Consider the following 12,000-nt stretch of genomic DNA (forward strand, 5'->3'; position numbering starts at 1 on the left):
CAGAATACCGATAAATGCAGTTATATATACACACACTCTGAGTTCTGTGGGCTGGGTGTCACCATTTCCCTCCACAATCACCACACTGTTCCGAGAACATTGTCACGATGCAAGTTGGGAAGCGGTGTTTTGAAACCTCTTTGTATGTTGCCACCATTTCACGTTCCGTGCAGAGGGGCAACCGAGGGTGAGTCGTTTTTGGGTGATTTTGTGAAGGAAACAAATGTCCCTTTTCTTTTCAGAGTCATGTAACCGTAGTGGGTGTGAGGAAGCCAACGAGGGGCAGCCTTTGTGGTGCATGTACAGGCTCCAGCTGTTTCCTTGGGTTAGATTTGAGGAAGTACACAGGCTGTAAGGCAGAAATACATTTGTTTATATGCAAATTGAGCAATGCACAAATGGGAAAATGTTTTGCATTAGAAGAAAATTACAAAAATAAATCAAACTCCAAAAACTCAAGTTGCATTGCAGATCACAACACAGTGATCACAAAATGACATACGTATATATTATTGCAGTCAATAAAGTGCTAAAAGCAGAATCTTGATGAACAAGCCCAATGGCAGTTGGGCAAGTCCGAGGTAGTATGCAGGGTAGAATTTCTCAGTAAAGGAAACGAATATTTCAGAAGAACTGAAATAGAACTCACGATGATATCATAAGGCGAAACTCATGACTGTGGTTTCCTAAACCGGGCAAGGCCTTTATCTGGTATTAAACTGCAAATAGCTCTACATGCATCCAGGATGCTAGCAGAAGGCTCATGGCTCAGCTGCATTTAACGGACATCAAGTTGAATTAACGGATACATTTGTGAAAATGAGACACAGTCCTGACTTAAATAAAGCTCAAACGTGACCGCGCTGTTGATTAAATGCAAACGGAAACAACTCGACTCCGATGTAAATCACATGATTCTCCGTTACCGACCTCTTCACGTTTTAGTTGAGACGTACGTGTCCGTCCTCCCTGCCTAACGGGGCACAATGCTGGCTCATCAATGCAATCACACTCGTACTCATCAATAAATAACAGTAATGGGTCTCTGACGCCGCGGTTCCTCTCCCGGCGCCGTCCGTTTCAGGACCAACTCCGGATCAGAGCCGCCGTCAGACCGAGGCAGAGCAGCGGGCTCCACGAGCGCCCCCCCGCCGCGCCCCTCAGCTGCAGCTCGTAGCGCGCCAGCACCCTGCTGTAGCCCCGCTCCTCCGACACGCACCTGTACTCCCCCTGCTGCTCGGGGCCCATGCTGTCGACCAGGAGGAGGCACCGCTGCTCCCCCCACCCGCAGGAGGTGGTGCTTTCCAGGTGGTGCCAGGTATACTGAGCGTGGTGGGACGCCATCGGGCATTGGAGGAAGTACTTGGACTCCGGGGGGAGGGCGACGCTGCTCTTTGTCTCTTGTGGAGTGAAATGTCTCGACACTGAGGAAAGAAACAGAAGGATGAATTTTTTTCAACTGGCCTCATCCAGCGTGCAAAAGGAACCGAACTAGGGACGGGGTATCGGAAAAAACCCAATGATCGATAATATATTGTTCAATTTGAAGAAAAAAAACTGTTTAAACAAATACTGTAAATATACATTTAAAAACTTTGCTTTGAACTTCAACCAATATTTAACTGTTTATAGTCTCCTTGTGTTTCCCCTCTAAGAGCTTGAAGTGTATATTAGTTGATTGGAATTTTAATCATTTAATTTGAGATGTATGCTCATTGTGCTGATAGATATAGAACATATTGAAATCATTTATGTTGGATCGTCTCTCGTTTTTCTCAATTTGTTGACGTCCTGCAGAACAGCAAAATCTACTAGTTGATAGAATTGATTATTTCTGTATTGAGTTAATGCGTAAAAACTAAGGATGAGGAAAAGGAGTCACGTGTCTTAAAGACAAACACCAAAGTGGGGCGGGGCCTTTCGGACGCACGGTCCGGGTCCGCTGGTCAGCGCGTGGTAGCCTGTCATCAGCTGATGATGATGTCATCAGGGAGTCGGCTCAGGAACCGAAAACAAGCACCGAAATCTGCGCTGCGGTAGGTACCGGTCGTATAGGAACCGGTTCTCTGTACTCTGAAGTTTCTAAAATGATTAAGGAAAATCTACATTGGAAGGGTTTGGATCATTTTAAAGGGAGTTGTAGTAATAGTAGAAGCCCTCTTAATAACTAAACATTTCTATGATGCAATAACTTTTCTGTAACGCGGAGGTCGAGTTACTCTTCACGTGGTCCTCTGCACATGAATTGAAATTGATATTGAACATTCTGGGTGAGGAGTATTGTGTGAAGCATAGGGCACGATGACTTCAAATCAACACCAAAGAGATACACAGGCGTGTATAGTTAAAAAGATGTGACATAGTGGCTGTAAAGCAACTTGATTCAGAGCCGCACAGATAAATGACAGCATGTGACAGGACTGCTACAGTCTGGTCTTAATAAGTGTAGTTATTTATATGAAGATGCAAAGATGGTGTGAGGATGAATATTTTGGTGGGCTGCACGCGCCTTGAAATCACTCAGTCACCACTTCCTAACACGGCAGTTTTACTTCCTCATTGACCCGAACACCTACTCAGGCCGGCAACTATGTGGAGCTGTATCTACTTAAAGTGGACATATTTTTGATTAACAAAAAAGTAGCTCCATATATAATAGTATGATCCTGCAATAGGCAAATCCTAATATTTATTTCCCCTGGGCAGAACCCGTGATGAATGCTTTGGAACAGTAGTGCCTGGCTCAAGGGCTCGTTAGCACCACTTAATACTTAAGAGAGTTGTGTATGCTATGCGCATACCAAATGTATTAAGAGACGAGGAGGTCCACTAAGACTACAAAGGCAAAGATTCCCACGCAGACTATTGATGTCAAAGTAGCTTTCGACATTTTAGAAAATATGGTGTCATACTTTTTTTGGTGAGGTAGATGGCACAATAAATTCTCCTCAAGTTTGTCTGTTAACTGTAAGGTTGCAGCCATTAGCCAGTTAGTCCGGCTGGACCTGACTGCAGTGAACTCCATATATCACCATCATACCTTCTGCAGGGCGCTGAACATCTGAACCACAGATTCCATAGTTCCCTTCGGCCAAGTCCTGCAGTGTGCCTCTGTGAAGGTAAATCCCAGTTAGAATATTCCAGTTAAGTTAAAACAAGCTGCGTTTCCATTCAAGCCAACTTTAAACATTGGAAATGGTGCAGGAAGACAAATTGGAATAAACCTGAGAATCCATCAATAAAGAGTAAAAGATCATTTGTTTGTTTCATTTTCCGTCTGCTTCTGTTTTCCATGTTTCATTCAGTACGGAGACAAAGAAACACATTATTATAGAGTTAGAAGAGGAACAGATGATCAGTGCTGTGGTTTAAATGTTAATTACAGAGCTTTTGTCCAGCAGGAACGCCCCATTTTGGCCTTTGTCACTTTTTGCAGGTAAAGAACAACTAAAGTACGTGTAGAAGCTTTTTTTTTCCTTTTAGGAACGGAGCCGTTTCAGTTTCTTTCCACTACGGTTACGACCGCAGTCACTTCCATCACCTGGTAAGGGGGGCTCATGGGGGGGGCTCCTACATTAGATGCACTGAGTCACATTATTGCTCAGAGCAAGAACACACCACCTTATATGCAGTTACAAGTGTTAGTGAGCCCTTCCCCCTTGAAGTTTGACTGGGGGGGTCGGAGGTGGTTTCTGTGAGTTTCATTTGCAGAAATGTAATTATAATTATTTGAATCACAAAGAATGATGTCTGTGAGGTTTATAGGTTTAACTCTGCGGATAATACCAGCTGTTTTCAGGCTAATAATGAATGTGGTGAAAGCCGATCGGAGGTCAAATGTTTTTGCGTTGCACTCTTTAATCTTCAAATAATGACATATTCTTAATAAACGCCTGACAGCTTAATGCACAACCCTGAAAGTGACAACACAGAGACCTTTGCACAAGTTGTGGTTGCAGTGTGAAACTATAAAGAGAACTGTTTTAGGGAAGTTCTGTTTCGAACGAAGTTTCAGAAGCAGGAATAGGAAGGTGTGTGTAAATATGTGGCCGTGTGGAGCCATGTTGGGCTTCGTAAACACGTCAAACGTTTGGACATGTAGATGAAACTCTCTGGGCATGAAGAGGGGCTCTTACTCCGTCTTATGGGTGCAGTGGGTTCCGTTCCAGCCGCAGTAGGGATCTCTGGCCAAGACACAGAGCTCACAGCTGTCCCCATACTGCGCACAGTTGGCCACATTCACTTGGACCAGTTCAGTTCTGGAGCTCACGTACAGCTTCCTCTGCAGAGACACAGCACAAAATCATTCTTTTAAACCACTTATTCAAGAATAAATCACCAATTTCTTCTGAAAAGTTGTACACACTTCTATCAGAATTACTAATACTTTGCAGCTATTAGGAGTAGAAATATTCCCCTGTGTTTAGCGGAATAGTTGTGTGTGAGGAGCGGTCTTACTCACAGAGGGGGGGTCGAGGCGGAAGCTGACGATGTGGGCCTTGTGGTCGAATGGTTGATACTCAGCGATCACAAATGCCTGACTTTTATATTGCATCACTTTATGAATTGCTCCATTCTCTGTATCAGGAAGACGGAAAGATAACGCAATACGTGAACTTGTATGAACACAACCCCCCCCTCCACAAACCAGCCCACCATACATCCTGTTTCATCACGTCTTTATGACTTATCCAGCAAAAATCATTCTCTGCCTTGTACCCATCGAGCAGTGAGCTGCTGTGAAGGGGCCTGGAGAGCAGCTGGGGGTTCGGTGCATTGCACACAGACCGATGTGATCCCTCTTTACTCCATACGCCAGCTGTGCAACCTGCAGCAGCTTGCACGACGCCGCCATGCGACTGGTGCACTACGTCCTTTCCCACAAGGCAACAGGAGGAATACTCTGTACTCCTAGTAGCTATCAACTATCTGGAGATCGAGTTTAAGTCAAGCCTCCCTTCACTGCGGATTGTGTAAACTACTTAGAGGAACCTCTGTGTGTAATGACCTTTGCAATGTAGACGGTTACAGAAACGCACACAATGCTTAGTGTCAACTTCCCTGGTTACTCACTCAGAGACAGGAACAGGACGGGGAGGTTACTGTTCTGCAATCCGTGGACGTGGATGTGGGTGTAGGCGTGGTGATTAAAGAGCAGCGGCCCAGAGTTCACAGGCTGCACGCGTTCCTTCATCTCCGAATTGGACTCGATCATCCTCAGAACGTTTCTTGCAATAGCTTTGGAGTCTGCAACGCACTGATGGAGAAGAAGGTTTTGGTTTGCGTTGGCTCAGTTAACGTTTGTCCTGCATTCTCACAACAATAGTGTGTGTGGGTGAGACCTGCCCAGTCTCTGATGAGAAAGCACTTGTTGTTCCCGACAATGGTGCCATTCAAAGTCAGCACAGATGCTGCAGCATGAATGACATCTGAAGTGCTTTTGTTCTCGGACAGAGGAACACATGGTTTTGACTGGCTTTGGCTGGTTTTACTGACTGAATGGTCATCTAATTACCTGTTAGCTCCGTGAGATGATGGAAAAACCCGTCCTTTAAATGCTCCAAGAGGACTTTCTTTTTCAAGAAAGGGTTTCTAAATACAGATCTGATGTCTACTTAGATGGATCTTAGCCTGACTATGACATTATTAAAGATGGAATAATACAACCAGAGTGCATTGCTGTCTCTCCTTCTGCTGCAGGAAGTCAAAAGAAAAATAAGCCAAGCCTGTGACTCTGAGATTACATCCTTGGCTGTGGAACTTTAAGCACATGGGCTGAAAGATAGGGGCCCCATTTATTCCAGGAATCAGTTAATGTTGTCGTTATTTGTGACCTCGGATAAAGCTGCTTGCCACACACCTCTCGTTTCCTGTCGGTGTGCATGTCGGAGTCTTTGAACGAGGAGGTTTTGAAGATCTGTTCAATGTCTTTTAGGGTGTAGACACACACAGCACTCATGCCCCTGCAGAGAGACAAAAAGGGTCAGTGAGTCAACACCGAGACATCTGCAGCCACGAGTGACGGGTCAGCAGACTTCCGTCATGCTGGTCAGAATGTGTGAAAACCGCTGATCCGACGGGCCGATTTAAGAAAGGAGAAACTCAAGTAAAATCACACGAAAAGAGGAATCAAAAACAAGGCCTCTGTCAAAGAAATATCAGAACGGCCGATCTGTCTGTGAGACACAAGGCGTCCAATGAGAAATCTTGAGCCTTCACCATCTTGTTTTACTTCTTAGTAAGGAACCATTTCTCATGGTCAGTGTTTATGGTTCGTTCAAATTGGCTGACGCCTGTTTGTGTAAAGTCACAACAATAGCATGTCCTTAAAATATGTCTTTGTACTCCAATGCATGCGTGGTAACGGCGCCTCACCACTCATTTCTGAAGAGGGCATAAATAGTGGTTTGCTCCCAGCGGTCTGCGTGCACGGGGGTCACGTCCACCAGCTCGGAGAAACGCTGTCTGCTGTGAGCGTGTCCACAGGAGAGCCTGGCGTTCAGCTGGGACGTCCAGCTGGACTGCAGAATGTTCTTAGACCCACCAGAGTCTACCTAACAGCAGCAACGCAGACAAAGCATTAAGCACATATTCCAGGTGAGAATGTGTGAGAGTGTTCATAGTGCAGATGTTACCGTGCAAACCCGGGTCACAAAGGGGAGCCACATGTCACTGTTCATGTCTTCCTCTTTGTTTTTCTCCCTATAGAAGGCATAGACTTTGCTCTCCTTTGGGTCTTCGTGTCGGCTGAGCACCAAACCCACATAGTGCTGCTCTAAAGAGAGAAATTGTCATAGAACACATGAATTTCAAAGTGCACACAAACTGATTGATGACTTATCTTATAAAAATACAGCGAATCTACAATTTCTCCATGTAAATACCTTTACTGTGTCTTCCCGGTGCGATTCGGTCATTCCCGAACTTGTGGATGCCAACATTCTCCTGGGCTCCAGAGTATGTGATGTAGAGATCACTGTCTGGGGAATATGCAAAGACAGTACAAATAATTACAGAAGGTTTCGGCTGTCATAGCAGCAATGCTCTGCTCGTGGTTAGCAGCTGCTATCAATTCACTTTTACATTCCAGGCGCCAGTTTGTCTTTTATGAAATAGTTTAGTGATAAGCAAATGCCAGAGGAACGGAAAAATACATCTGCTGAACTGGCTGAGATGTCAGTGGCGGTAAACTGGAGTCTGGAGTGAATAGAGGGCACAAGCTCGACCAGTAAGCAATGAACAAGCAAACAAAATCATTAAAAAGCGCTGAGCTGGTTACAGCAAGGTTAGTAGTGCTGAAAACAGCCCATAATTACAGATTATTTAAAAAGAAACTCACCCACAAAGGCAAACGGTTCACCTTCCTTAATGACAAAATCCTGTAAGCTCTTTGTTATGCTCTTTGTATTTTCAGAGGGAAGGCACCAGGTCTGCTGTGATAGATTCTACAAGGAAACACAAGGCTGCTAAAGCTACCGGCTATTCTCAGTCTGGCAGCACACTTTGGATCGTTTCAAATCGTGACCCGAACAGACAGGTTCCCTCTCCGTAGCGCGCCCTGTGCACCTCGTGTCCCAGTGTCCTACCATCTCACAGCACAGCGTCTCCTTGGCATTGATCCCGCACAGAACAAACTGGCCGGCCGCTTCACCTTTGTGGACCACGGTGATGTTAAAGTCGCAGCCCTAGGTGACAGGAGAAAGAACGTTTGTCATCTTAAAATCACATGTGACTAGCACACACACACACACACACACACACACACACACACACACACACACACACACACACACACACACACACACACACACACACACACACACACACACACACACACACACACACACACACACACACACACACACACACACACACACACACACACACACACACACACACACAGCTGTTAAGTTATGTTCTCTTACTTCTGTCGGGCTTGGGGGACACTGAACGCCTGTTTTCACAGGAGTCTGACGGGAAGGAACACCTTGTTGTCATTATTGCCACATCACTGCAAGTAAATGTCAATTGTAAGCTGAAAGTAAGTGTTCCATACCTGTGGGTGATTTAGGAAGTTGAATGAGGTCAGGTGTTTGTGTCCAGCAGCTACGATGGTCTCACGCTCTCCTTCCAGAACAATCTCGACGGGTACGTGGTGGCCAGGGAGAGGGAACCTTCTCATTTCTGTCTCTGCAAAAAACAAATACAGAAAAAAAAAACAGTTTGAATGGTAAACATTTGGTCTGCAAAGGTTATGTCATTGTACACAGTGGGCGGCTAACCGGTTTCATGGCGTGCCTGAATCATCTCATGAAGGGGTGAGAAAGGAGCCACGCAGGGATGAACTCATATATATATATATATATATATATATATATATATATATACACACACCAAACTATATTCGATTTCAACTTCTAGTAAACAGGATTTTTTGCACGTTAGGATTAAAATGTCATGAAGGTTCCCCTTGAGACTTGTTCATACTTTCCAAGTGTGTACTTGGCATTTAGCGGTCCTATTGTTGCCATCAATTCCATCATTCCAGAGGAGTGACCCCGGTTTTTATGTCGCAGTCGCTTTGGATAAAATCACCAGCAAAATGAAATGTAATAAAGTCAAATCTTTTCAACCAATTGTAACGAAAGTTGTACTTGTCCTTCTCTGATACGCGAGAGTTCAGCGATGATAATGCGTCAAAGTCGCAGAAAAAGGGTGAAATATTTCATACCTTTCTCGGTGAACGTCATCCTCGCATGAAGCGTCGATGTCGCCGTTAAGCTACGGAGACACGAAAATAACACATATAGCGTTAAACGTACGGGCAGCATCCCGGGGCTGAGGTGACAGACCATCTCAATGCTGTTGTTACGTCGAAATCTGTGACCCATCAGAAACTGTGACCGCAGAGGGCGCTGTTTCACATCGTCTGCTCGTGCGTGCTAGAAAATGAAGGGCGAAGAAGAGCGCCTACGCAGTCAAACTTTTACGCCGTTTGCGTAGGCTGTCTTATGTTTACGTCGTTTGCGTAGGCGCTCTTCTTCGCCCTCCGTTTCTAGCACGCACGGGCAGACGATATGAAACAGCGCCCTCTGCGGTCAGTTTCTGATGGGTCACAGATTTCGATGTTCTTCATGTTCTTCTTCTCCTGTTCATGTTCCTGTGCTCTTCAAGAATGCCAACAGTACCCTAACCTGTGCTCTCTCACCGATGGCCAGTACTCCTTTCAGAAAACAATCATGCATCCCTCCCTCCCTCAGACTATTCCTCATAACTTCTCTTTGTGTCTCATGCTCCCTACACCTCAACACTACGTGCTCTACTGACTCCTCTCCTCCACACCCGTCACACAACCCTGTCTGGTGTTTCCCTATCATTGTTAGTGTTTTATTTAGTGCACAATGACCCAGCCGTAACCTTGTCAGAACAGTTTGTTCTCTCCTATTCCCACCTCAGACCCTACTCACTTTGATGCTCTTTTGAATGTGATCCCACCCATCTTGCCACATTTTATTGATATTGCCCCAGATAATACTCTTGACCTCTGCCTTGCTAATACTAACCTTCATCTCTATGTCCCCTTTCTTTAAAGCCCTTTTTACCAGCTCATCCGCCCCCTCTCATTCCCGCTCACCCCAACATGTGCTGGAACCCACAGGAATTTGACCTGACCTCCCTAAATGGTGATTCTTGTGGCTGACTGAAGCACTTCGTACAGTATGTCCTGTCGACTGGTCGACTGAAAGGACCTTATACTTGCTAGCACTGAAGATGCGTCTGAGCAAATCAATACCTTTTCCTGTCTTGCCTTTTCCACCCATCGTAGAGCAACCAGCACTGCCACCATCTCCACTGTGTAGACCCCTAGATTATCAGATGTTCTCCTGTTAATTCCTATTCCTTTATCTGCTACTGCCACCCCAAACCCTGTCACACCTGTTTCAGGTTTCTTAGCACCATCCGTATATACCTGTGTGTAATCCCTATATACTTCCCTCACATGGCACTCAAACGCAGCTACAAGCTGCAACATGCAACCAAAACATACCTGTATAGCACAACACAAGAGGTGATTGAGGCCCTGACGGCAGGTGCTTTTAAAGGCCTGCTCCTAATTGGCCGTTTGGGTGGGGACCCCCACCACACTTTCAATGCCCGATGACAAAGATTTACTTCCATATAATTGCTTCCTTCGTAAATGCAGCGGCATTTCTACCTGCAATGCAGGTATTGGAGACGTCTTTAAAGCTCCACTACATACTCTTAACGCCTGAACCACGTCTAATTTACAGATTAGAGTGTCAGGATCCGGGTCTCTCTCTCTCTTCCCCTCTGCCACAGATGCTCATTGACACACTCATTTGCTCATTCATCTCACACCTTAGCGCACACACCCACTTCTCCCGTAGCTTCCATCCACCTGCCGTTCATCACAATCAGCGATCGCGCTGCTTACTGTGACACCTGTTTCTTGTCATGCCTAATCACCCTGTCTATTTCTAGCATTTGTTCCTTCTGTGTCTTGTCGGATTATTGTGTGAGCTCTTGTCCTGTCAAACAGTTCTCTGACCACTTCTTGTTTTATTATACAGGCAAGCCCTGCGTACCTGGTCTCCAGCTTCGTGCTGAGCTGCATCCTAGTGGCCTTTCTTATCACTGGGTCCATAGTGTTCCTTCCCTTCCTAAAACCACTACTTTCTTTTCAAGCGTATATGATAGTCTTTCTTTTATCATCCTTTCCATTATCTTACACATAATAGATGTTAGAGCTATTGGTCTGTAGCTGGTGGGTTTAGATTGATCTTTGCCAGGTTTTCTTATCGGAATCACTACTGCCTCCTTCCAAGTGCTCGGTAACTTCCCTTCCTCCCACACCCTGTTATAAAGACACAGCAGCTTCATGAGTGCCCCTTTTCCCATGTGCCTTAGCATGACGTAGCATACCTGATCGTCCCCTGGAAACGAGGGCTATGATCCATTTATTGCTCTCACCATTTCTGCCAAAGTAAAAGGATCATCTATATCCTCCTGAGTGTCCTCCCTCCCTCACAAGGATTCCCACAGCATACTGTAGTTTCTCGGATTGTCATCCTCCTGTAGGTACAATGTTTGTTAATGGTACCAAAAAATTCAGATAGTTAAATTGACTGTGAGATTCAATTTGAACTCTAAGCTGGTGTTTATATTGTCCTAATCTTGTGTGTGTTAAATCAACACTCAACAAAGTGTTAACAAATTAACTCTGAGTGTCAAAAATGAATCTGCTCATTGTTAAATACACTGTACGTTAAACCCAACACCAGGAAGTGTAACTCTCAAACCTATCAAAGAGTGAATTTAACTCACAAATAAGTCTGATCAGAAATACTCTATGTAGTTAAAAACCCAAGTCCTTGACACTGGATAATAACTCCATCTCTTTCGTACAATTTACTCCAACAGTGATTTCAACACTTTTGATCAACATCGGAAAGTTAACTCTTAAGACCTTTTGCCCATCTTGTGCCCATCGCTGCTGTAGTCCTCTCATACCAAGACGCCACCCACAAACAGGAGGAGAGATACAGCTGAATAAACAGTGACATTTCCAAATTCTTCCAATTGGCAAACATTGAATGCAGCATTCTGCTGAAAGGATGTGCGTGGATATTATATGTGCATTCTGTAATTCAGAATAATCCCAGTAGTGATGAGCTTGTTCGTTTCAATTTGAGAAGCAAAACAGAATTGACAACCTTAATCCTCTGATGTTTGCTATCTCAAAGAAACATTTGCACTCAGGATTAATTGCCTGCATCATGGTGTGTATGGTTCACTAAAGTTTTCCTTCTTCCTCTAGAGTACTACTTCAGAGGAAGAAGGAAACCTTTTGGCTGCCCTATTTCCCCAGATTCATGCCCCATATAACCCCTATATGTTATACTCCTGTTTTTGCTCTGGACTTTGGACCTCAACACTCCCAAGTCAGGAGTGAAATTGGATTAAAATTGACCTGAATTG

The 12,000-nt window shown here is 44.9% G+C and overlaps 1 protein-coding gene across 1 annotated transcript; it reads right to left on the reverse strand.

Annotated features, from left to right (window-relative positions):
• Positions 1-352: 352 nt before the first annotated feature.
• LOC119226521 (semaphorin-7A-like) lies at positions 353-8,929 on the reverse strand. Its single transcript, XM_037484597.2, has 14 exons — positions 8,732-8,929; positions 8,057-8,190; positions 7,926-7,970; positions 7,587-7,685; positions 7,340-7,445; positions 6,885-6,980; positions 6,636-6,775; positions 6,376-6,554; positions 5,861-5,963; positions 5,074-5,257; positions 4,463-4,578; positions 4,137-4,282; positions 3,041-3,111; positions 353-1,424 (listed from the first exon to the last, which is right to left on the reverse strand). The coding sequence occupies exons 1-14, from the start codon at positions 8,889-8,891 to the stop codon at positions 1,081-1,083; spliced, it is 1,923 nt and encodes a 640-aa protein (XP_037340494.2). The 5' UTR covers positions 8,892-8,929; the 3' UTR covers positions 353-1,080.
• Between the last annotated feature and the right edge of the window lie 3,071 nt (positions 8,930-12,000).

The sequence above is a fragment of the Pungitius pungitius genome, chromosome 4, assembly GCF_949316345.1.
Source record: "Pungitius pungitius chromosome 4, fPunPun2.1, whole genome shotgun sequence".
NCBI classification, from domain to species: Eukaryota; Metazoa; Chordata; class Actinopteri; order Perciformes; family Gasterosteidae; genus Pungitius; species Pungitius pungitius.